The 24,566-nt window shown below is 38.6% G+C and overlaps 3 protein-coding genes and 1 pseudogene across 5 annotated transcripts; 2 read left to right on the top strand and 2 right to left on the bottom strand.

The window, feature by feature from the left end:
* Window positions 1-761: 761 nt before the first annotated feature.
* LOC121795504 lies at window positions 762-5,314 on the top strand (annotated as a pseudogene).
* Window positions 5,315-6,604: 1,290 nt separating this feature from the next.
* Window positions 6,605-12,378, bottom strand: LOC121795502 (dnaJ protein ERDJ2-like). 2 transcript variants are annotated; one of them, XM_042194043.1, is made up of 11 exons: window positions 12,218-12,378; window positions 11,651-11,864; window positions 11,436-11,531; window positions 11,071-11,191; window positions 10,850-10,956; window positions 10,540-10,757; window positions 9,987-10,164; window positions 9,133-9,252; window positions 8,609-8,695; window positions 7,859-7,969; window positions 6,605-7,577 (listed from the first exon to the last, which is right to left on the bottom strand). In XM_042194043.1, the coding sequence occupies exons 2-11, from the start codon at window positions 11,834-11,836 to the stop codon at window positions 6,732-6,734; spliced, it is 2,070 nt and encodes a 689-aa protein (XP_042049977.1). In that variant the 5' UTR covers window positions 11,837-11,864; window positions 12,218-12,378; the 3' UTR covers window positions 6,605-6,731. The 2 variants fall into 2 exon arrangements, with proteins under 2 accessions (XP_042049977.1, XP_042049978.1); XM_042194044.1 differs by having other exon boundaries at window positions 11,651-11,856; window positions 12,218-12,368.
* Window positions 12,379-18,711: 6,333 nt separating this feature from the next.
* Window positions 18,712-21,472, top strand: LOC121794964 (1,4-alpha-glucan-branching enzyme 2, chloroplastic/amyloplastic-like). The gene is made up of 6 exons (XM_042193379.1): window positions 18,712-18,918; window positions 19,491-19,533; window positions 19,999-20,139; window positions 20,455-20,602; window positions 20,680-20,770; window positions 21,325-21,472. The coding sequence occupies exons 3-6, from the start codon at window positions 20,056-20,058 to the stop codon at window positions 21,329-21,331; spliced, it is 330 nt and encodes a 109-aa protein (XP_042049313.1). The 5' UTR covers window positions 18,712-18,918; window positions 19,491-19,533; window positions 19,999-20,055; the 3' UTR covers window positions 21,332-21,472.
* Window positions 21,473-22,372: 900 nt separating this feature from the next.
* LOC121794304 (growth-regulating factor 4-like) lies at window positions 22,373-23,639 on the bottom strand. 2 transcript variants are annotated; one of them, XM_042192405.1, is made up of 4 exons: window positions 23,309-23,639; window positions 23,032-23,205; window positions 22,769-22,967; window positions 22,373-22,692 (listed from the first exon to the last, which is right to left on the bottom strand). In XM_042192405.1, exons 1-4 carry the CDS (start codon window positions 23,577-23,579, stop codon window positions 22,464-22,466), a joined length of 873 nt encoding a protein of 290 aa, XP_042048339.1. In that variant the 5' UTR covers window positions 23,580-23,639; the 3' UTR covers window positions 22,373-22,463. The 2 variants fall into 2 exon arrangements, with proteins under 2 accessions (XP_042048339.1, XP_042048341.1); XM_042192407.1 differs by having other exon boundaries at window positions 22,769-22,961.
* Between the last annotated feature and the right edge of the window lie 927 nt (window positions 23,640-24,566).

The following is a 24,566-nucleotide window of genomic DNA, read 5'->3' as shown; positions in this document are numbered from 1 at the left end:
TGCTCCTGGGGCGAAACGAACTAGACACAACAGAGCCGGGGACTACAGCAGCGGCAGTGGGTCACAATCAATCGACCTCAGCGACGCCCAAACGGAGGAGCCCTCCGCTACACACAATAGGCGCCCACGCCCTCCGGGGCAACAGGCCACTATCCTAGACTCTAGAGGATCTGCAGGTTCCTCCCGCCTCTCGTCGGCCGAGTATGGATCGCTCATCTCGCAGCCCGCTTCTAGATCGTACTCCGTGGGCACTGGTCCCTACGAGGTCTTGAACAGGAACCTGGATGTGCAGTTGATGAAACAACTGCAAGATAACTGCCGTTTCTACGAGGCCGCAACCGACCCGATCACCAAGGAGATATACTACGCTCTCATGTGTAGGATTAAGGAGCAGCTGGGGTTGTCTGGCGCGGCGGCGGCGGGGGCGGCGGAGGCAGCGGACGACGGAGGCGGAAGCGGTGGAGAAGAGGCGGCGGATTCCCACTCCGCCACCGAGTAGACGGTGGCGGTGTTTTTATTTGTTTTTTTAAATGTTCGTTGTATAATTTTCTCGTATCCATAATACAACGAATATTTGGTCACAATACTTTTTTTAATTTTAGTATTATCCCGTTTTCTAATTATTTACATTTTCTAATTATTTACAGTTCGATAATTTTAATTATAATTAAATTAAAATATATAACAAAAAAATAAAATAAAGTGAAATGTGGCTAAAAAAATGTTCACGGAAATTTTTTTTTGTGGCCGCCGGACAAATCAGAAGTAAAAGTGACTGTCCGGGGAAGTTTCCACCATATTGTGGATACTCTCATCTATCTCCTCCATCTCTGTCGCCGGCCTCCACTTTCTTTTAGGGTTTTCCTTTTCCTTATTCAAAAAGTAACGAATCAATTGGATTATTACGTTGTATTTAACCGGTTGGAGTAGATCTATGGTTGCTTCAGGTGCCACATTCTTACCGCTCATCTCTTCATTTATGATATCTCTGCTCTTGCTACTACTCATTATTTCAAAAAGATCGTTTTTTTTATACTTTTTGATTTTCTTCTGCTCCTAGAGATTTTACTTGAGCTCATTAGCTAATTTGAAACTTTCTTGTTCAGGAGTAATTTTTTTCTATACGAATTTGGATTCCCATTTATGGATAAGTAAAATAGGAGATGGTCCAGTTTATATTGCTTTGCTGGATATTCATAATTTTCCATAAAGGGTGCTACTGTTTGATTGACTAGTTATTACTTGTATTTGTTGATGTGTAACTGAATTATGCATAAATCTGTATAAAAGAGAATGACTTTAGAGCAAATGCTATAAGCTTTCTTTGCTTCTGTTTACAAAGCAAGTCAAAATCTTCAACTCATTGTCGATTGAACGATGCCCGCCTATTTTTTTAAGTTCATGTGTTCAAATGCATCTTAAAACATTCATCTTTATGTTGTATTCATCTGGTTAATTGCTGGTGCAAACTCCTGATGAAGAATTTGAATATTAAATCAGGGATTAAGGTGCTGGTGAAGCTGTAAGAGAATTGGAGTTTTTGTAATTCTTGCAACCTTTTTATTATAGCCAGGATTTGGTCACCATGAATACACTGTTATGATTCTTCTGTAGGCTTCAGTGGTTGTGGGTTTAGATTCGCGTGATTAGTCACTTAGCAAGACGTTGAAATGGGCTCTTCTCGTGCTCTTTGTGAAACAATTGAGTTGAAGAATGAGTTTAGTACAATTCAGAAGCAACAAGCATGCTGAAAAAAGGCTATAGTAGATGCGTAGAGGATGATATCAATAAGCTGTTCGAAGCTGTTAACGTGAGAACATCCAAGAGTTTAGATCTGTCAGACTCATGGAGGAATGCTTCAAAGAGGCCAATGAGGTCTTCTGGTTCTAACTCTCCAGGAAATGGATTTTCAGGACCAGTTTCTCTGAAGCAGGCGCTCAGGGGTCTTTGCATTTCTCAGGCAGCAGAGATGGCTGCTATGAAACGACTGTCAGTGACATCTGCTTCTCCTAGGATTTCGGAAGCTGGAAAGCACGCAAACTTGTTCAGGTCTGTTGTATCTGAGGCTGGTGGATCTGGATGCTCTCCAACTCAAATTCGAGAAAGCAATAGGGAAACATTTCGCATGACAGAAGAAAGTATCTCATTTTCTTCTAGGAGTTTGACTTGGAGCCATCGTTCCTGCAAGAGTTCACCCGTTCAAAGTTCCAGTTCGCCTCCTGGTTATCGCATCAAACGAGATATGAAGAGTATGGTAAGCATATCTAGTGAACCTGGTCATCGAGTAGCTGATTGTGATGGATATGATGTTGAAAAATCTATCATGGATGGAGAAAATGTCAAATGTAATGCCAGTAAGCAGCCTCAGAGTCTTGTAGAGTCTAAGACTGTTTCCCCTGATCAGAGTGCCCATTCTTCTTCACAAATTCCTTCTACCTCAGTACTCGAGGAATCAAAGTTGTCTCCTGTTTGTAATGAAATTGTGCAAGCTTCAGAAGTTGATACACAGGTGGAAATTGCTCATACAATTGAAGAAAAACATAATTTATCGTCAGTTCTGCCTCATCATAATTCTCATGATGGCCAAAAAAATTTAGCAAGTGGTCCATGTAAGAATTCTGCCACTTCCGTAAAAGTAGGAAAGAGGGCAGGACCTAGATTGAGACGAAAATCGAAGTTACAGACTGCACCTTTGTTAGGTGCAGCGAGAAGCAATAAAGACGCTAGATTGGCTAAAATCACCCCTCATAATGTGAGAACAGGCACGAGGAACAAGAATCTCATCATAATGAAATCAAAGAAAGTAGTTGCATCGGCTGAGGGTAGTTCAAAATCGTCTGGTGAAGTAAATAGTAGCTTGGACCATGGTTCTGGACAATTAGTCTGTCAGAGGTGTAAATGTGCTTTAAAGGATACAAATGTGGGTTCCAGTGGCAATCCTCCGGCAGCGACTACTGCTGATTCTTTTAGAGGTGGTGGGAACCACATGCCATTGGTGGCAAGCAAATCAGATTCAATTCCTTCTAGCTGGGAGAATACGGCTACTCAAGTTAATAAAGCAAACATGAACATGAAATTGAATGAGAAAGGGGACATCTCCCAAAGCTCGAGCAGCATATGTGATTTGAGTAGTAGCACCACTAGCCTCAGTGAAGAGAGCAGTATAAGTGGGTCGACCTATGGAAACAGGCCACACATGTCAAAGGACATGAGATGGAGAGCAATTAACCGTATAATGAAACAATTCGGTTTCCTAGGGCTGAGTCACTTTAATTTGCTGAAAAAACTTGGATCCGGGGATATAGGCACTGTTTATCTTGCTGAGCTGATAGGAACAAACTGCCCATTTGCAATAAAGGTTATGGATAACGAGTTCTTGGCAAGAAGGAAGAAGATGCCCAGGGCTCAAACTGAAAGAGAAATTTTAAAAATGCTTGATCATCCGTTTCTTCCTACACTTTATGCACAATTTACATCAGACAATTTATCATGCTTGGTCATGGAATTCTCTCCGGGGGGAGATTTACATGTTCTTCGACAGAGGCAGCCTGGCCGATATTTCCCAGAGCAAGAGGCAAGGTATAGAATTCAGTATTATGCTCTGCATTGTGCAATGAAATGTGTGAACTGTTCTTGTTTTCTCCTCAATCATATGTCTATAATCCAATATGAAATGTGCTCTTCTTGTATTGTCCTCGTTTTTCACATATAGATAGAATTGTATGGTCTGTGTTGTGCATTTAAATATTTAAATTGCTCTTTATTTGTATATGAATCAATATGAGAGGATGATGAAGCCTGAAAAGCAACATAGTTGATTGCACTAGCAAACAAATTATTGACAAGTACAACTAGAGATTCTGCTGTAAAGAAATAACTCAGGAAAATGAAAATATGACTGGTTGTTCGTTAAATATTGCTATCTCATTGATCATTTTCTTCCAACGTTTTGTCCTTACAGATTTTATGTTGCTGAGGTCCTGCTTGCTCTAGAATATCTACACATGCTTGGTATTGTGTACAGAGATCTCAAGCCTGAAAACATTCTTGTTCGTGAGGATGGTCACATCATGCTGACAGATTTCGACCTGTCACTTAGATGTTCTGTCAACCCGATGCTCGTTAAATCTTCAGCGCTGGGGCTGGAGCCACCTCGAGCTTCTGGTCCTTGTGCAGGATCCAACTGCATTGATCCCTTCTGTAACGGACCTTCATGTCAAGTCTTGTGCTTTACCTCTGCTAGGCTATTTCCCAGCAATGCTGGAGCTAGGAAGCTAAAAGCTGATGCTGCAGCTCATGCTAAGTCGATGCCTCAGCTTGTAGCCGAGCCAACAGAGGCAAGGTCCAACTCCTTTGTTGGCACACACGAGTATTTGGCTCCAGAGATTATCAAAGGCGAGAGTCATGGCAGTGCTGTTGATTGGTGGACATTTGGTGTTCTTCTGTACGAGCTTCTTTACGGGAAGACTCCGTTTAAAGGTGCTGGAAACGAGGAGACACTGGCCAACGTGGTTCTACAGCCGCTGCGATTTCCCGATTCCCCTATTATTAGTTTTCAGGCCAGGGATCTCATCCGCAGGCTTTTGGTGAAGGAAGCAGATCATAGGCTGGGTACAGAAACCGGAGCTGCTGAGATCAAGAGGCACCCGTTCTTCGAGGGCTTGAACTGGGCGCTGATTCGCTGCGCCATTCCGCCCCAAATCCCCGAGTTTCATGATGCTGGGAATCAGCAAATGGTGCCCTCTCATGACAAGGGGACGAAGATTGTCAACTGTAGTGCCGGTGAAGAACATCTGGAATTCGAGTTGTTTTAGAATAGTAAGAAGACGCTCGTCTGAAACAAGTCCGGTGCAGGTGATGCGTTTCTTGACCCATCAGACCGTCCCATGCGGAGAAATGCATGCTATATATTATTGTGAGTAGCCAGCACTCGATGCTACTGTGATGCTACGGTCGAACTAGTAATTTGCTGGTCGCTACTGCATGTTCCATCTCGAGTTGAGTTGGCTCGAACCCGAGAGTTCGAGTACTAGCTAGCACATTCTCTCAATCCCCTCCAAAAACAAAAATACTGTTTGGTCAGATGGTTTAGAAAACATGAGAAAGGTTTGATTGGATGCTTTTCAAGAATTCATGGAAAGAAAATTATTCAACTTGTGACGTGAGATGTTGGTTGAATACCATTGAAAATATTTCTTCTCCTTGTTTGGTTGTGAACATGTTTTATGGTATAGGGAGTGTACAAAGACTCTTTTCACCCAGTGCTAAAATCATGTGAGTAGTACTCAATATAAACATGTTTTATATTTGTGTACATTGGATAACATTGTCAACGCATTCAACAATATAAGTAAATTTTGTAACATAACATTAAACACATTATAAATGCATATCATGAATGATGGATGCCAGTTTGATTTTAATGACATAATATTATTGGTCAGATATCTAGCTTCTGGCAGAGCAAGATGAAAATACCACTAAACAAAATACCCAAATTTTAGTTTAGAAAAGTCCAAAAATTAAGAAGTTAATTAAAGGATTATAGAAATTCTTATATTTATGACATATGCTATATGCGGTTATGGTCCGCAGCTACTAAAGGAGAAGTCAACGAATACATTTTCTAGATCATCTAGAGATAATCATTTATAAATGATCAACAGAAGCATAAAAATAAATCCAAAATTAAATCAAACCCCTTTTGTTTGGTGCTCATACCTTAAGTGTGGGAACGTATTAGAAGATTCGTTGTTGAGTATCAAGACGGCCATGTGGAGAAGAGCGGGCCATGGAGAATAAAAAACAATAAACTATATAATTGTATGATTTGTGTTTAGGATTTAATTGTATGCATGAATTGATTGCGTTCTTAGCATGTTGAAGGATGTGCTTTGGTAAGACTTTGGTTGCAAACCCCAACAAAAGTCTACATGATGGTTGTGGATAAACAAAATCCTCCTTTTATATATGCCCCAAATTGCCTAGTAACGTTAGATGATAGTTAGATAATTCATGGTAGCATACCTTTCCACATGGTTTCTCATTTTGAAGCTTTTCATCTCATGCTTGTGTGTCATGAAATAAGCTCGAGTGAGTTAACTTACCTTTTGGACAGATATTGAACCTAAAATTGCCAAAATTCTATTTTGGGAGCAATCGGGAAGCTCTTTTTTAATATCCAACTTATGCATCTCTCTTCTTGTGTCTTGCCTCAACGCTTCTTCTAAATTACCGAATATATTTAAGTCCATGAGTCATGCCTCTCTATAAAAGACACATAAGCCTCATTCTTTAAAGAGAGATACATTCATTCTTTACAGAGAGAGACATTAAGCTCATGTGCCTCTCCTAAATTTGGATTTTTTTTAAAAAAATAAAAATAAAAAAAAAAGGTTCCCATAATCGATAATTTACCGACCTAAAACTTTGATTGTAGGTGACAAGAAACTATGGAGCTCAAAATTATTTAAAAAAAACGCTCAAGTTACCCAAGTCTATTTAATTATAAGCCTGTAAGAAATTATGCTATGTGACGTTATGAGGATATTTATGGCACTTGATAACTCAAATTCCATCTCTATAACTACGTTAACTAGTTCTATTTTCCCTCCCAAAAATGGCAAAAACCAATTACCAGTATTGAGAAGTGGAACACAAATAGTTCTGTTATCTAGTCATTTTAATGTGACACTCTTGAGTAACAAAAGGATAATCGACAGTACAAAACCTTAATTTTCATCACTTTCTGAACCATCATCATCAGAACTCAAACCCTTCGCATCATCATGTACCGTGCCATTTGCCACAGCTCCTTTAGCATCTTTGCCCCTGACATCCTCGTCATCTTCGCTGTACTCACTCTCGTAATCATCATCATAATCATCGTCACCTTCCTCATCTTCGTCTTCAGCTCCATCCTCTAACGAAGGCACTTCGTCTGTAGAAACGATGTTCCTCGTGCCAGCACGAGTTCGTTTCAATACCTTGAGCTTAACATTGGACTTTGCATCGCAACCTATCCATGCATCGCACAAGCAGTAGGAGGTCAGGTTGTAATTTCCTTCGGAAGGGGCCTGGAACTTGGCCATCACCAGCCTCGAACCCGATTTCACTCTATCAATTGCTTCTTTTACTGCTATCTTGATTTCCTTTGCACTAGCACCAGATCCCTCCTTCAACTCTTGAATTGCTTTAGACGCGGCAATTATTGCTGTCGCCTCATCCATAAAATTAACCTTTTGAGACATCCATACATCATTTGACGATGCGTCTGCAAGCAGTAGCCAAAAATTCTCCTCTTTTTCATACGGGAAGTAGGGAGCATGTGGGAAGGCACGAATCGAGTCATTCCATCGCCGAAGAGTAATCCAAGCTTGCATGGTCACAATGTCACCCTCTTGTATTCCCTCCTCACCTTCCGTTTCACATGTTAAATCAATTGAAATGGAAGGCATCATCTCAAGAACAATATCCACATCTTGGGCTTCAGCATCAGAAAAGCCAGCAACCTGAGTCAACAGCTCTGCACGCTCTTGTTGTTTCATTTCACGAAGATCTTGGAATGAGCGAACTTTCTAAACAAAGACAAGGATTTAGGAAGTCAATACCCATAACAGACTATACAATGAAAAATTTTATAACACTGCCAAAAAAAAGTTTTATGAGGCCATTGAGAGATTTGGTTAAAAAACAAGAAAACTATGCACTGAAGCCCCAGTACTTTCCACAAATAGGTTATGACCATAGAACCAAGGTGTCAGCAACTTCAAATGTGTATGCACACTTGAGTATTTTGACATTGGGACACTCAAATATTTACACAAAAAAGCAGAGGGGTAAGGGGAGAGAGAGAGACCTTTCTGGCAATCTTTTTGACCACTGTTTCGGTAAAATGCGGCAGCTGAAGAAATGGACCGTAACCTTCACTTGAACCCCCAGTTGCTTTTCTTGCACTAAGGGGGACTGCCTGCATAAAGAACACGAACACTGTCACTTTAGTTCCAACGAAGTCATAGATCTTTCAAGGAAGTAAGAAAACTGACAAAAAATAAAAAGGAATCGATATAGTTCAGAAATGCTGAAGAAGGCAGCTATTTCATATTTTTCCAGAAGGTTGCAGCAAAGTTCACTAACTATTGACTCTAAGGACTTCTACTCTACATGATTAGGTAAAAAACTACCAGTCAAATGCGTCCCTTGTTTATGAAATTTTAGAATTTTATATTCACAATACAAGAATAATGAGTCTAATGGGACAAATTCCAGTTTCATTCTGATCTAACAGAGTGGGGGCTTGATTTAACCTCTCCAGTGACAACTAGTATTGATTTATTCTCAGAATGAGAATGTATGGCAAAATAATCAGAGAAAAGATGACCAATTTCTTGTTCAATAGAAAGAGGATATCTCCCTAAGTGGCATGAGCTAAAAAGATGCAAATAACCGGAAGTATATGAATCCAAATCAATTGCTATTTAAAGAAGCAACAGATACAAATCAGTTATGATACAGATATCATGTCAAAGTGAAAAAGGTACTCCTATTCATAACAGCAAATAAGTAGGACAGTAAGTCACTTTATAACACTTTGGAACTCTGGAAGTACCTGGATCATACTCTGGGATAGCTCAATCACTCCAATTGCAGGTCTCAGCCATCCATGTCCTTGTTGGGTTCGTGGTATGATTGCCATCTGTAAAGGAAGATAATTTCTATTTCTGTGTATCATATGATAATAAAGTCGCCTCAGAATAACCAGGCAAGTTGAGAAGCATCAGTGCAACAGCAAAAAGGAACATAAGGACAGTTGTTCCATATAAATTCTTTAGATAAAGGTGGAACAAAGATTTGTATCAAGAAACTGATTCATGAAGTGTTATGTATATAATATAACAGTAAATAAACACGGGTGGAATATATCTCTATTTTCAACCACACATATTACTTAAAGCAAAGTAGCAAAATGAAAAAAAAAATGTGATTATCTTTCAGGAAGCCATCTGGATAGTTGTCCTAAAAAAAGTATATCATGTAAAATCACAAATCATTTTTAATATACTCGGACTCCTCTATCAAATACCCATAAAAGCTACTCCTGGTACAATAAAGCTGATGATATACTGCTAATACCTTAATCAACTCTTCAAGAAGACGAGGTGCAAGGGCAAGCATTTTCTTAAAATCTCGCTGCAGATGTGGAGACAATTCTGCGGTTTCACGGGTCAGGTGTGCTTGAATCAATAACTCAGACTGTGAACATCAAAACATACACTTTTAGAAGGGAAATGTATATGATATATCCATTGTTGTTAGGGTCGCGGGGCGCACCGGGTCGATGGGGTGAAAATTCGGGTCGCGGGTCGAGAGACCCACAAAGCTAGGTTAATTTTTTTGCCTTTTAATATTAATTAAAATAAATATATTGCTCTAATGTTTATAATATATCAAATAATATAAATGTAGACGCAATTCATGTGAATAGAGATAAAATGGAAAATAGAAATGATCAAAATATCAAAACAATTCATAAGTCATAACACAATAAATAATTGAAACCATTGTCTGAAAATATCAAAACAAAGGAATATATGAAGGGTGGCAGCAACAGATCTTTGAATTGTTTATTTGTTTAGGAGTGAAGAGGCCGAATTCTAAAGTGTAGAAAGTAGGTTTGAAAAGTTTGATGTGGTGCATGCATATATATAGAGAATTGTGATTGAGAGAGTCAGAAAACATGTGAGAGATTTGAGAAAATCAGAGATAGCATGTGTTTAGGGCGACCCAGACGACTCACTCAACCCAGGCGACCCACTCGACCCAGCCGACCCAACGGCGACCCTGTATCTCGATCAACCCACCCATGTTGGGGCGGTGATGGTCTCGACCCAGGCGACCCGGGCGACCCGAGCGACCCGAACGACATTTTGACAACACTGGATATATCAATGCACTTAACATCTCAAACTCAACAGATGATTCAGTACCTTTACTAAAGCAGGATGCTGTTTCCAAAATTTAGCTTGTTCTTGTCGGATATTTCTAAGGTCCAGATTTAGCTCACTCCTGACCAACACAAATAACTTCTGTAGTGATTCTTCATCCGTTCGACGAACTGGGATCTCCATGTATTCAGCAGCTCTAATGAAAACTTCCATCACCTTGCTGTACGGTTATTAGATACACACTAATTTGTCACCAGATCATTGCAAAGATATAAAAAGCAAAATATGCTATAACCTACATTGTATTACACGCTCATCACTCCAAACTAGCACAAATTGATTCAAAAATCCTAATCATTCCGAATAACTCCTCTACATTATTATCTCTCTTCCTTTACTCTCTCTGCACGTTAACTATTTATTATCATTTTTCCAAAACGAGTGCTCAAAACGAAATTCCTCTACTACTGTGGGACGAAGGGAGTACAATTTTTAGGTCCGTGTGTCTAACAGATACAACCAAGTTATAAAAAACATGACATGATAACAATTTAAACATGTAGTGTCAGAGGTAGAATACCAAATGGTTATATACCTCGGAGCTAATGAAGGCTTCATAAAGTGGTAATAAGCATACATCGTGTGATGCATGACATAATTCCCCGTATATTTTGATGACCTTGACAAGTATATGACGGCTATTGTCAGAGGCAGAATGATACAAACTCCTACAATTCCTAGAAGCAAAATTCCACCAGATGCTCCATCGATGTTCAAAAGGAACTGAGGAAGAGCAATTCCCATTTGAAGGCCCTACAGAGGGAAAAACCACTGAGCTGATTTCTCATGTAAAACTGTCAGAAAAGGTGATGATGCCAAATAAAAGGTCTCTGTATATTAATTACCTGCCTGCCATCAGGATGCCCGTACTTCTCAAAGTTCTCCCGGGATATAGGATCAGTCAGAGCCTGATAAGCCTTGGATATATAATCGATAAAATACTTGTTAGCCTCTGCATAAGAAGGATTAAAATACAGTAAGCAACTGGAACAAGGACACTGCCAGTTTCCATCTTGGTTATACATTAAACAGTAATCATAAATTGCAATCATTAAACACCTTCAACCTGGGTCAGGATTTTTATCAGGATGGTACAAAATGGAAAGTTTCCTATAGGCCTTCTTTATTTCTGGTTCTGACACTCCAGGTTCTAATCCAAGTATGCTGAATGGCTCAAATATCTGGATCTGCAAAATGAAGATCCATTAGATTCTGAATAGATATGTTATACAGTCAAAGAACATTAAAGAAACAACACCAAATGTTGTTAACAAGCTGGATTGTTTTTCGATACATATTTTGAACCCCTTCTTGTTGCATATGCAATAAATATGCTCATTACCCTTCAAAGATCTTACAGTTCAGATATGACATTAATTAATTACTCCTACTACTTTGATGGAGGGTAGAACAGTAAGAAACAGAATGTACCTCAGTGTTAATATGTTTGATGTAGAAACTCAAAAGCACAACCACCACCCAGAGCAACAAAACCGTCAAGTTGCTATAAGTCGAAAAGTTTGAAATCTGAAATGTGACAGGACCAGTAGAGGTTAAGTATACGACATAAAATTACATTACACGGGATCAACTGACACTGTGTCAACAGCATTGGGAGGAGGCGCGCAGTCAGGTTAGATGCTTACACGCCTAAATATGGATTTCCGATACTTCCCGGAGCGGAAGCAAACTGAACATCGGCAATTAATGTTCTGGCTCTTTTTTCTGAAGGTGAGGTATAAATTGACAAAGGTATAAGGCACTAGAGGCAGTGCAATCATCGTCAACACAAAAATTGGGAACAGCGCGCTATTCTCTTCAGCCGCAGCCATATTTAGCTTCTAACTTCGAACTGCAATTCTTCAATCCAATACAAAACATCACTTAAATTTTTGTTTTCCATAAACCAAGATCAAGTAACAAATAATCCAAATGGCGAGTCATATGCCTAACCAAAAAACCTAAAATTCTTAAATTATGAAAATAGTATACATACAACAGCTAGTAGATTGGCTAACCAGAACCAATTTTCCAAATCACAAACTTCAAGATTGACCAATTTTATGCATACGGATGCATGTAGTGTTCAACAAAATCAAACCAATAGATCCAAAAGTATAAATTAACACATGTGTGTATACGGAATTAGAAGATCATATACAGCAGCTAAATCTCGATGAAAAACTTGAAATAATCGACTGACATAATAATACCTGGCCGGAAATCTGCGGGGATTCTACCCAAAAACAGCGAGCTGAACTGCCGGAAATACAATCCGAAGCTTTGGAAGCAGAACTGGTGCTGAACGATCAGACCTGGATTTTTTTGGTGAGTTGGGAAGATGATGAAACTGATGTAGAGATTTCCTGGATTTGTTAAGTTTCAACATCTGAGAAGAGTTTGGACTCGAAGCAAACACGTGGCCCATCTTTCAATGTAGATGTACATTTCAGCCCGTTAAATATGGGCTAATTTGGATAATGGGCCTGAATGGGAAAAATAGCCTCTTTTTAGATAACCATTCACTTTATAAATACTAGTATTAACCCCCGTGTCATGCACGGGACATATAATTTTCAATTGATGAATACAAATTCTAAATAATTTAGCAGAAATAAAAACTAATATCATACGTGCAATGTACTTCTCCCTTCTCACTCTAAGTGAAGCATTTCCTATTCGGCATACGATTATATATCAGTATTTTTAAAAGGGCAATTAGTCAAAAAGAACACGAAGTTTGGTAAAATTCTGGTCTATCACATAGCTTTCGAAAATGGCCGATCAAATCATATTTTTTAACGATTTTCTCAATTGTCTCATGGATTTAATTTTGGGAAAAATTGAGAATGACGTGGACGTCGAGAATGTATGTCGTGGACGTCTGGAACGTATGACGTGGAATATATTATTAAACGACATCGTTCCACTCTAGATTTACGTCTTCTATATAAATTATTCTCAACAATTGCTAATTTGTATATCTTTTATTTACGTTTGTGTAAAAGACATAAATTTCGAGGGGATCGACGTCATTTAATAACTTATTCTATGTGATTGTTCCCAGCGTCCACATCACGCTCAATTGTCCCCAAATTCAAATCTATGGCACAATTTTGAAACTTGTCAAAGTTATAATTTAATTGACCATTTTTAAAAATTATGAGATTGGCCATAATTTGACCAAATTTTATGGTTTTTTACTATTTTAAAATGTCTTATATTAGAACAACATAATCTTATTTTGTAGCACACATATGTAATTTTAATAAACAATTAATCAATATATTTTATTAAATATTTACCGAATCAACGTATGGGGTATGATCAATTGCTAACTTTCTTAAGTTGCTAACTCCGCTAACTCATCAAAGCAATGTATTAAAAATGTCAACACGTAATTTTGTTGACATTTCAATATATTGTGTTGACATTATGTGTTGACATTTTAATGTCATCGTGTTGATATTTTTAATACAGTTCGTTGATGAGTTAGCAGAGTTATCAACTTAAAAAGTTAGCAACGGATCACACCCCATCAATATATTATATTAAATATTTACCGAAATAAGACAACGAATCAATGGCCTGTTCTATGATTAGAATTTGTGTAATTATATAGATATTGTTGGTAATCCAAAAATGTTTAGTTTAAATGCATGATCTTCAACGAATTCAAGTCCAGCAATCAAACCAGTATTTTCTGTACCGAAAAGTAGATATACTCCCTCCGTTTCGCCATAGTTGAGTCATTCTATCATTTCGAAAAGTTTCTTCATAGTTGAGTCGTTTCCAAAAAAGGAAATAATTAACTGATTTAATGGTGATTTATGCATATTTATTACCTACCCTAATTTCACTTAATTAGTGTAATTAAATGAAGGAAACAAATCGCCCTTTTGTTTGGCTCATTATACGCGTCTGCATTCTCTCTCTACACAACAACTCTCCATTCTCTCTTCCCCAATTCTGAAACCCTAGATCCGCCGCCTTCATCCTCTCTCATTTCGCCGACCGCACAATGGACAGAACGCACTACCCCGATGGCGATGGATGGATTAACCCTTGTATCACCCGCGTTCCAGCCGGCTCGCGCGGTAGAGGGCCGATTTTGTCCGCTTCCTGGAGAAGATGTCGTATCTCGGCGAGTTTCGGGGGAGAGGTCGTATTTTGAGCAATTCCCGCCGTAGATCTCGACAATCAGCCCGAGATGATGAAGGGTTAATCCACCATCTATTCTCGTTCATCTGCCGTTCCCACATCGGCGAACCCGCCGGAAGCGTAGGCGCCTCTCCCCTGACCGGAGGCCTTGCAGGTGGTGTCGACGGCTCCCGAACTCCGGCCGGTGGCGTAATTGGCGATGAAGGCAGCGCCTCCCCGACCGGAGGCGTACCTGGCGGTGAAAGTCGCGCCTCCCTGACAGGAGGTCTTGCTGGTGGTGAAGGCGACGCCATCTATGAGGTGACCGACAACCCGGTAATGTCGGATGGAGAGTTTGTAAGGCGATATGTCATCACCGAGGCTGACAAGGAAGCATGGGAGAGAAACAAGGCCGAGGCAGAAAGGGTGGTGAAGGCACTCTTCGGTAAAAATTGCTTAGATCCGTAATATGGGTGAGATCTTTCTGTGGCTGACTTTAGGGTTATGGATTGTCATTTGTGTTTTAATATGTCATCGGTTGTTATGTTTGTGTGATCCGTGATATGCACTCTAATTGAATGGGATGTCTTTGGTTTATATATCTGTGATTGTGCTGGTGATGTTGTGAATTTGGTTGGTGATGGAGCTGTTGATGTTGTGATGTTGTTAATTTGGTTGGTGCTGGTGATGTTGTGCTGTTCTGAATTTGGTTGGTGATGGTTCTGGGGATATTTTGATGTTTTGATTTTGGTGGTGATGGTGTTGTTGTGAATGTGGTTGGTGATGAATTGTTTGCACAGTTACCTGCATTTAGATAAACATAATCCATGATTTCTGCACAGTTACAACATTGTACAAACACAAAATGCATCATTTCAGCCTATTGACTGCCTATTCAAAACACTAGCATGATATGTGCATTCATGTGTAATCACTGAATGCATCATTCATGCACAAAGGCAGTCTATCCAAAAAACACAAAAGCTTCTTCTATAACTTCGTAATCCTAATGACTGAGCAATCATCTCCAATCCCTGATTGCTCCCTTGGTCCTGCAGGTAAGCAATTGCTTGCATAGCCAGATCCAATGGAACTTCTAGATCCATTGGAAGTTGATTAGTTCTCCTTAAATGTGTTTTCCCTATGTGGGGCAGCTTGTAGCTGTTATGACCCTTAACTTTCATGATTTCCATGAAACAGCCTTGAAGAGTTAGGAAAACATTGTCCAAAGTCTGTGGCTGTAAGTCATTGAATGATTGCACCACTGCATTGACTAAATCATCCACATTTTTGCATGCAGTCTGAGTTTGCAGTGATTGTATTGCTCTAAACCAACCCAAATCATTGACATTAGTGTCATGAGAGTTAGGTGGTTGTTGCACAAGTGATATTGAGAAACCACTTTGTTGTGCAGCTTCTTTGAAAGCTGGATCATTGTCTTTGATGTGTGGTCTTGCATTGTCTTGTTGTATCTTAAGAACTTTAGTTGCCCCATCAGGCCACTTGGCTATGATGGCAGGTAATATCTGTTCCCAACAAGGTGCCATGCATTAAATCATCATTTGCACAACATTACAAAGCTTCATTACTAGTGTATCATGAGTATGTAGGTACACTAGTTTGTAATGGCAGATGTGCACACATTAATTGCATTACAGAGATGCAAACAGTACCTCATTTGCACAACATTACAAAGCTTCATTACTAGTGTATCATGAGTATGTAGGTACACTAGTTTGTAATAGCTGATGTGCACAAATTAATTGCATTAAAGAGATGCAAACATTACCTTGTTGATCAAGCAGTCCCTGGTCAATCTTTTGTGATACTCTCTATGGGTTTTGTCTCCAAAGTGTCTGTCATTCTGTTCTTACTTGACCTTTTGGCTGGAACTTGTTTGGTAAATGGAAAAATTCCAATTTTTCCATCAAACAAGACTTCACCATTAACACCAAACAAGGGCCTACAAACTGCACACATGAACATAATTTTTTATATGAACTGCTTATTTTTACATGTTCTATGAGGTTCTTCCTCTCCTGGAGCAAGATAAAATCTTTGAGCTCCTTTTGTCATGTAGAACCACGTTTCATCAATGTGTATGGTGTTGTACATGTTCCTGAACTTGATCTTGTTCAAGATCCTGTGTAGTTCTAAAGATTCAACTGTGAATCTCAGTCTCAACAACTTGTTTGCAGCTGTTAAGCTGGGCTTAATGGCTGATGTGTGTGGCCTAATTAGGCCAGCCTTAACCCACCTCCAAACAGTGGCTTTTGAACAACCCAAACCGGCTGCCACACTTAAGAGGTTGCATCTCTTTGAGAAATGCATACTCTTGAGTACCTCAACATCAAGATGCAATTTTTTGGGGTAAGTTCTCACTTTTTTTAGACTTACCAATTGCATTGATTGTCCTCGTTGTTGTTGTTTCTTTGCAGCATTCCACCACCGTGTACAGGTTTGACCGGAGATTTTGAATTTGAGTTGTGCTTCCTTAAGTGTGCCGCGAGGAGGAACAATGCCAATGCACCTTCCAATGATGAATTGAATCACTTGGTTCTTGAATTATGAGGAGTACTCTTGATGCCCCATTATGAGCATTCAAGGCAGTGGTTGAGCAGTGGTTGGATACACAGCATTCAAGGCAGATTTTGGATGGAGAGCATCCAAGGCAGTGGCTGGATAGAGAGCATTTACTCCATTTGGTGTAATGGCAGTGGTTGGATAGAGATTTGGTAGCAGTGGAGTATTAATAAATTGGCTGAAAAGTGGCGCCACCTTTAAAGTGAATGGAAAGTGGCGCTACCTTTAAAGTTAATGGAAAGTGGCGCCAGTATTTTGGTGAATTGTTTGTAATGTATTTGGCTGTGAATTTTGAAAAGTTACAGAATCAATTTTGAGTTAATAAAAGAGCAACTTTCTATCTGCTGTCTGTTTTAAATATTCAAATGTTACAGATTTCATTTTGCACATTGTAGGCCCATTTATTTTTTATCTACAGAATTTAAATATTGAATGTGAATAATTAACAAATAAATAAATCATTTAAAAAAAGAATTATTGTTTCAAGTTGAATTAATAATTCAAATCCAAAATTGAAATTCAAATTTAAAAAGTCCACCTACTTCATCTACTTTATTATCTACCCACTTAATCCACTAAATATCCATTTCTTAGACTCCGTCCTGAAAAGTTCCGCCTCAACTATGGCGAAACGGAGGGAGTACTGCCTATAGAAGAAATTGGTAAGATTCTAAAATATCAATATAAAAAAAAGGAAAAATTGTCACCAAATCTCTTCATTTTCGACACCTAGTCTACATGTGGTGACATTAGAAATTCCTCCATCTGTCCCGTTTAGCAGTCTCAATTACTTTTGAACACTCATTTTATAAAAATGATAATAAATAGTTAAAGTGGAGAAATGGTAAAATGAGAGAGAATAATGTAGAGGATTTCAATTATTTCATGACACCATCATCACCTAATTCAATAAACAAAGTAAAAAATAAAATAAATAAAAAGTGTAATTTCAACTTGGTTTTCCAAAGTGAGGAAAATAAAAAAAAAGGTGAAAATTTCCTTATCCTCTGAAGTTCATTCTCGGCTAGTCGGCTTCTCCCCCTTCTCATCGGAGTACGGCGTCTCCGGCCACCCTATGCCGCTGCCAATGCCTCCACTGTCGACATTACATCTTCCCATTCCATTCCTCCAGAATGACTGAACTAGTAAAAAAAACTCAAAGAATTGAGAACTTCAGAGTATAAAACTCAAATGTAAAATGAGAACGGAAAGTCATATTTGTTAACGGAACAAAAAGCTTCCGCTAACTCTTTTCATTTTTTTTTGAATTTTTGTAAGATTTTTTAGAAACTAAATTGGGAATTGATTTCTTTCGCTTTGATGATGTATTGTTTTGATGACATCTTTCACACCTGTTGCAAACCTTCCAAATGAATTTGTTTATGTACCCTACCCACCAAAGCTTTCTACTGGTAATATTCTTTCCGTTTGTAATTTTCCCAAAACTTCTGTCACAGTTTATCTGTGTTTTGCTCTTTCATTTTCTGCCACCTTTAATACAGAAAACCTGTGTCAAAAAGAAAATTAAATTAAAATTCATGTTGACAATACCGTTTGGTTCAACTGTGTTTTCTTGTTCTTTGAAATATTTCTCATTAATCATTCATGAAACAGGGTACTCTGTTTCAGAGGCTTTCTTAATCTATCATTTTTGGTCTCTGAGATTCCCCTACTTTCTCTTCCATGCATCATTTTAGTAGGATGTTTGATTCACAAGATTCTCTGTTTTCACCAAAAAACAATTGTGTTCCGCACTAAATGGAGATTCAACTACAGCATCTATTTTGAACATTTTCCATTTATGCGCTTTCCTCTGTTCCACAGTTTGATGGTATAAATTAAACTGATCACGTGCAATTCTGTATAGATAAACCATCACAGATTATGAACTAACTTAAGGTGTAACTCAGCATGAATATAAGACTAGCCTCCCTTAATTATGTGTTGAGTTTGCCATTGTCACAATGGAATCCTGTTTCCTAAAGCAGTTGAACATAATATGTTTCTTTCACATCCCGTGCTTAATCAGTTGTATCCCGACTAATGTATTCTCTAATGAAAGGTGGCATTTACTGGGAACTACAACGAGTAATTTGGGTTTGCAACGGATGTTGATGCAGTGGTCTATTTGATGCTGGTCAATGATATGATTCACGGGCTTTTTCCTGAAGCTTTGTCGATAGGTGAAGATGTAAGTTTGCAGTTGTAATGAAGCCAAAGTCTTTCATGCCTCGTTCATCTATTCTGTTTGATTGTCTGAATCTTTAGTTATGGGTTGGGTAGATGGAGAAGCTGGATATATTGAAATAAGGTCTTTACGGTTGTCTTGTACTTGGAAGCTTAGTGGTAAAATATGTAAAAGAGTGAAGATCCAACCTTCAAGAGTACTTCTTTAAAAAGTATTTTCCTGTCATCGCTTTTCAGTTTTTTCTTAGTAATCTCCATGTTTAAAAACAAAAATCACTTAACAAGTTTTATACCTGCAAGCTGTAAACCTTTGCGGCTTTGCCAAAATTCTTTGTTATGCTAAAGTTGCATAAATTCTGTTGAACTTGAGGAACCATTGATGATTTCCTTCATATACCTATGCTTTGTCAAATTAATGATCTTCATTATTCTAAAAAGAGAGTATATACTCTGAATTTGTGAAGTGCATTATTGATGTTGATGTCTGCTCGTAGCTGTCCTTTATCATATATTCTCTTAACAGAAATACCTTTTTTTTTTCTGAACTATCTCATTAGGAATTTCATTTGATTTCAGGTCAGTGGAATGCCAGCCTTTTGTATTCCGCTCAAAGATGGAGGTATTGGATTTGACTATCGTCTACACATGGCTATTGCTGATAAATGGATTGAGACGCTTAAGTATGTGTCCCTTGACACTCTGATACATATATATGTATTGACAATCAATTGATAAAGCTCTCCCCTTCCTTGAAGGCATTGTTTTTTGGTGAGAAGACAATAATATTGGGTGATTTGATTCTACCAAAGTTAGTCTGTTTTACTTATTTTCTGTTTCCCTCTAGTTTTCTAAAGGCAAACTACTAATTGGTAAAAAAAGGCTATTTTCTACTTGAGTCAAATGCAATCTAATTTGGCACTATATAACCTCAATTTTATGAACAGGACCTCTTTAAACTTTCACATTTTCTCATATGAAAAATTGACTTTTAACTCATTGGATAATAATTTATAACATAGTTTAATATTGGGGCCACATTGTTGTCACAATCCAATGTCACTCTTTCCTTATTCTTTGGTTTCAGGAAAAGGGATGAAGATTGGAAAATGGGAGATATTATACACACATTAACAAACAGTGGATGGAAAAATGCGTCTCCTATGCAGAAAGTCATGACCAAGCTGTTGTTGGTGATAAAACTATCGCATTCTGGTTGATGGATAAGGTCAGGCATATTTGTAAAGTTGCCTGGATGTAACTGCCAATCCTATGTTTGAAAGAACTAATTATCACTACCACAAAAATAAGGAAATATATGGGAATAGAGCTTCTTTAGACTAAGGATGGTATATTTTCCATGTCTTCAGAAGCCAGGGTTCTGAAAACAAAGACCAATATAATTGACTGTATAGTTGCAACCTCTTCCATACTTCTCCGCAAGAAGTTAATACAGATATCCAGCACATCTCTTTAGGATGATATTGTGTACCAGTACCACTATGATATCTAAACTTGATCTTATGTTCTGAATCCGTCTCAGGATATGTATGATGTCATGGGATTGGATAGACCATCCACACCTGTAATAGATCGTGGAATAGCCTTGCACAAGATGATCAGGCTTATAACAATGGGATTAGGTGGGGAAGGATACTTAAATTTCATGGGAAATGAATTTGGACATCCTGGTAGGTGCACATGAAATGTTTGCTGCACTAAATGAATTATAAGTACACTCTCTAACTGTCCTTTTAACTCGAATCAGAGTGGATAGATTTTCCTAGAGCTGATCAATATCTTCCTAATGGCCAGGAAATGGCTTCAGTTATGACAAATGCAGGCGTAGATTTGATCTGGTAAGTTTTAATGAATTCAATACTTTTTCATGTTGTTAGATCCTTGAGCAACTTGTGCTCTATCAGCCTCTCTTACTGTTGGATTATGATGACCAACAACTTATACGGTTGATATTTATTTATAAAAGGAATACTAAAACAAGAAAGTGGCCCCAAGGACTCAAAGTAACTCTTGATTCTTTGGAATCTATTTTGCCTTCTATATTGGCTGAATGTAAATAATGAAATCAGTATAGTACAGTGAGATCCTATCTAGAACAATTCATTTTTGCACTGAGTTTCCTTGCATTAGTTGAACTAAGGGTGTCATTGTATTTCTGATAGCTGTAGATATTATTATTATCTAGAATATGCATTCGGCATAATATTCTGCTTGTATTGATTTGGAAAAGAGACATGCATGTTGTAATGCTCCCTCTGCCAAACCTGTTTTAGCTCGTAGTTGGGAACTGGTAAGAGCTTGTCATTGCCCTCAAGAGATTTTTATCATTCAACTTTCCAGTTGATTTTCTTAGGTAAAATAGATGTAAATAGCCAAATATTGTTTTGTACAGTTCATGAGATCAGAGCATCAATACATATCCAAGAAAGAAGAAGGAGACAGAATAATTGTATTCGAGAGGGATGACTTAGTGTTCGTCTTCAATTTTCATTGGAGCTGTAGTTATTCAGATTACCACCGAGTAGTAGGCTGCTGGAAAATACAAGGTACTTTGAGAAAACATTTTATTTTGTACTTTTAATTCTGTTTTGATACAGTTGTTGTCTATTCCTATATTCTTATAGTATGGGTATACATTTGAGGTTGTGTTGGACTCAGATGATTCGCTATTAGGAGGATTCAACAGAATATTTCACCTTTGGCACTCACTTTTTTCGCACTCTTCAATTAATAGCGTAGCCTTTCATTTCTTTGTTCTCTATTTGATTAACTAGTAGGAGTAATATCTTCGGTCCATGAGCAACTTACGTATGGCTACATTAGGTTTTTTATGGACCTCTTTATGAAATCGTTTTAATTATCATAAGAGCATGAACTCAGCTTTTAGAACCTCTTTCATCAAAAATTTGGGTATTGGTAGTAAATTTTATACTACTGGTGGTGATAGCATTTTCCTCAAAATGATGTTTACAGGAAGGGTGGCATGATCTTAATGTATGCACCTTCGAGAACAGCAGTTGTTTATGCGTTAGTAACAGATGAAGCAGAACGTGTTGATGTTGAAACTAGTGTTATTGAAGCCTAGCTTTGTGAATGAGTTGGTAATTCTGGTTTATGACTCCAGCGCGCTATTCTGTCCACTGCAACACTACCCTTGAAGAAGCAAAAACAAAGTCGAAAAACAATGGAATGCTAAATCCCCATTGCCCAGTGGCTATATCTCAAGAGCAATGAAAAAATCCATAGTTAACTGTGTATGGAAATCTCGACCGTGCATCCTCTAAAGAATTCAGATGGGATATTCCAACTATGATGAATGTAATCTCCATGTATATCCTTGTTCGTATTTAAGCCCGACTTACCTCATGTTAAAATATAGTGGTATCGTTTCTTGTGTCTGTTAGGTTTCTCGTAAATGAAATAGGATTATAAGAATGTAATGTTGATAAACTCAAGAGCTCACATTGTACATTACAGAAGATAGCGTATGACATGATGAGAAAGAAGGGAAAACAGAACAAGTTTGAAAAGCTAGGAGGTAAGAAAACTAGTGTGGGACGCAGAGGTGGTGTGCAGAGTGGTCATTGGTGAGCTCAACGCCTCGGCCAGTGGCCCATCCCAATTGATTTGAGGCGTAGAGCCCCCATCGCTTCCAAGCTTTAAAGAGATGGACAGGTTAGTTGCCCCCATCCCAAGTGATGTAGGCCAATCGTCGAAGAAATGCCGGAGCGTGGGATCTCCGGCGGGTTGAGTCTCGGGCCTAGAAAATGAAAATAGTGAAACATAGATGGGAATAGCACTCAAGATGAAGAAAATACAAAAAACATTACTCCTACCTCGGGTGGGAGAGGGTGAAAGGAGTGGGAATTTCCACGGGCTTTCTTGAACGGTTCTTGCCGCGGTGCATGTGGCGGTGGCAGTATTTCTGGGAGGCGACGACGTCCCTCGAGCAACGCCATTTCTTGCCGTCGGTCCGGCGGCACCTCCCCGGCTCAGGATCCATGCCTCCTTTGCCCCCCCAATACCCCACTGCCACTATCAACCATTGATCACATGATTGTTTCAACTTGAACAAGGATAACTAATGAATGCTACTTACAAGAAGAAGAAGGATGGTAATAATGGAGAGGAGAGGAGACAAGGCTCTTCTTGACAAGATACAGGAGCTCCGCCGGAACGCCTCCGCCGCCCATTATGTGGCTGAATATGAGAGCCTGAAGTTCAAGCTCTTGCCACTGCGCCCAACTGAAGGAGCTCCCACCACCCCCAATTCCTGCACATATTAGTTATGAACACTAATCAATTAATCCCTGAATCAGAATCAACCATTATGAGTATATATATATAAAGAGGGAGAGATGTAGTGGTAGTGGTACTGGGAAGTTTGGTGGAGTAGTAGTGGTTGGATTGAGGTTGAGGTACAAACAAGGGAAGCGCAGCTGCAGGAGATGATGAGTCCAGTCTTGGTAGCTTAGTTGATGTTTGATGCTCATCTTCTTCTGACTCCTCTCTCCAATGCTTCACATTGAAATCCATTGGAAAAGCTATTTTTGCAGTTTCACACACAGTTTCTTGTTTTTGTTGGATACTTGTCAAACTGTTTATAAAGATTACCAATAAAGTTAAAACCGCTTTTCTTAAACTCATTAAAATCTACCACTTCTTTAAAATTTAGAAATAGTAAAAGTGGGGGATGAGAGAGAGAGAGAGGACTAGGACTGACACTGAGAGGAAATAAGCCTGCTCGGCACCTTCGGGAACACAATTTAAACAAATAAAAAAGAAGCTGTAAGAGCATCCGCAACGCGTGCCGTTGCGGTGCCTTATTTCGTTCCGGAGGAACGGAACCGCGGCGGCACGCGTTGCAGCCGCCCGTGTCGTCGCCATTCCGTGCCGGTGCCGTGCCGGGTGCCGTTCCCGCGAGACGCGGCAAGACACGTTCCGCCACGCGCCGAGGCGACGTGGCGGCCTCCCATTCGACGCGTGACACCCACTCGCTGCCCCGCGAGTGGGCGTCGTCACGGTGACGCAATAATTCGATTTTATTTTAAAAAAATCGAATTTAATAAAAAAAATATTTTTATTTATAAAAATAGTTTTTTATATTTAAAAACAATTTTTACAAATAAATGAATACTAGAAATTCGTATTAGCCCATATATATTTGATGGGCTTGCGAATTTATGAAACTCATTCTTGGTTGTCTCTCTTTTATAGAGACATCCTTGAATGTTTTTTGTTCCACTTTCGATGTGGGACAAACTCATCTTGGTTGTCTCTATTTTATAGAGACATCCTTGAATATTTTATGTTCCACTTTCGATGTGGGACAAACTCATTCTTGATTATCTCTATTTTATAGAGACATCCTTGAATGTTTTATGTTCCACTTTCGATGTGGGACAAACTCATTCTTGGTTGTCTCTATTTTATAGAGACATCCTTGAATGTTTTATGTTCCACTTTCGATGTGAGACAAACTTATTCTTGGTTGTCTCTATAAAATTGTACTTTAAATTATGTCAATTTTTATTTTTTTAGGATTTTAATTATGTCTTTTTCTATTTTTTTAAATTTTAAGTTGTAATGTTATTTTAATTTTATTAAAATGTGTTTGTTTTAATTGAATTGAGT

Source organism: Salvia splendens, chromosome 3 (genome assembly GCF_004379255.2).
Source record: "Salvia splendens isolate huo1 chromosome 3, SspV2, whole genome shotgun sequence".
Taxonomy (NCBI): domain Eukaryota; kingdom Viridiplantae; phylum Streptophyta; class Magnoliopsida; order Lamiales; family Lamiaceae; genus Salvia; species Salvia splendens.
Note: the sequence above shows the minus strand (reverse complement) of the source record. Positions and strands in the feature narration are given on the sequence as shown.

Bases quoted from the DNA above. Each gene is read 5' to 3' on its own strand.
- LOC121795502 (XM_042194043.1), bottom strand. From the start codon at position 11,836: ATGGCTGCGGCTGAAGAGAATAGCGCGCTGTTCCCAATTTTTGTGTTG. The intron at 11,532-11,650 runs GTAAGCATCTAA...GTCACATTTCAG, and splicing joins GGAAATCCATATTTAGGCGT to ATTTCAAACTTTTCGACTTA. The intron at 7,970-8,608 runs GTACTTCCAGAG...TTCTTTATGCAG, and splicing joins TATCCCAGAGTATGATCCAG to GCAGTCCCCCTTAGTGCAAG.
- LOC121794964 (XM_042193379.1), top strand. From the start codon at position 20,056: ATGGAAAAATGCGTCTCCTATGCAGAAAGTCATGACCAAGCTGTTGTT. The intron at 20,140-20,454 runs GTCAGGCATATT...AATCCGTCTCAG, and splicing joins CATTCTGGTTGATGGATAAG to GATATGTATGATGTCATGGG. The intron at 20,603-20,679 runs GTAGGTGCACAT...AACTCGAATCAG, and splicing joins AAATGAATTTGGACATCCTG to AGTGGATAGATTTTCCTAGA.
- LOC121794304 (XM_042192405.1), bottom strand. From the start codon at position 23,579: ATGAGTTTAAGAAAAGCGGTTTTAACTTTATTGGTAATCTTTATAAAC. The intron at 23,206-23,308 runs GTACCACTACCA...TAATATGTGCAG, and splicing joins CTACTCCACCAAACTTCCCA to GAATTGGGGGTGGTGGGAGC. The intron at 22,693-22,768 runs GTAGGAGTAATG...TTCATTTTCTAG, and splicing joins TTCACCCTCTCCCACCCGAG to GCCCGAGACTCAACCCGCCG.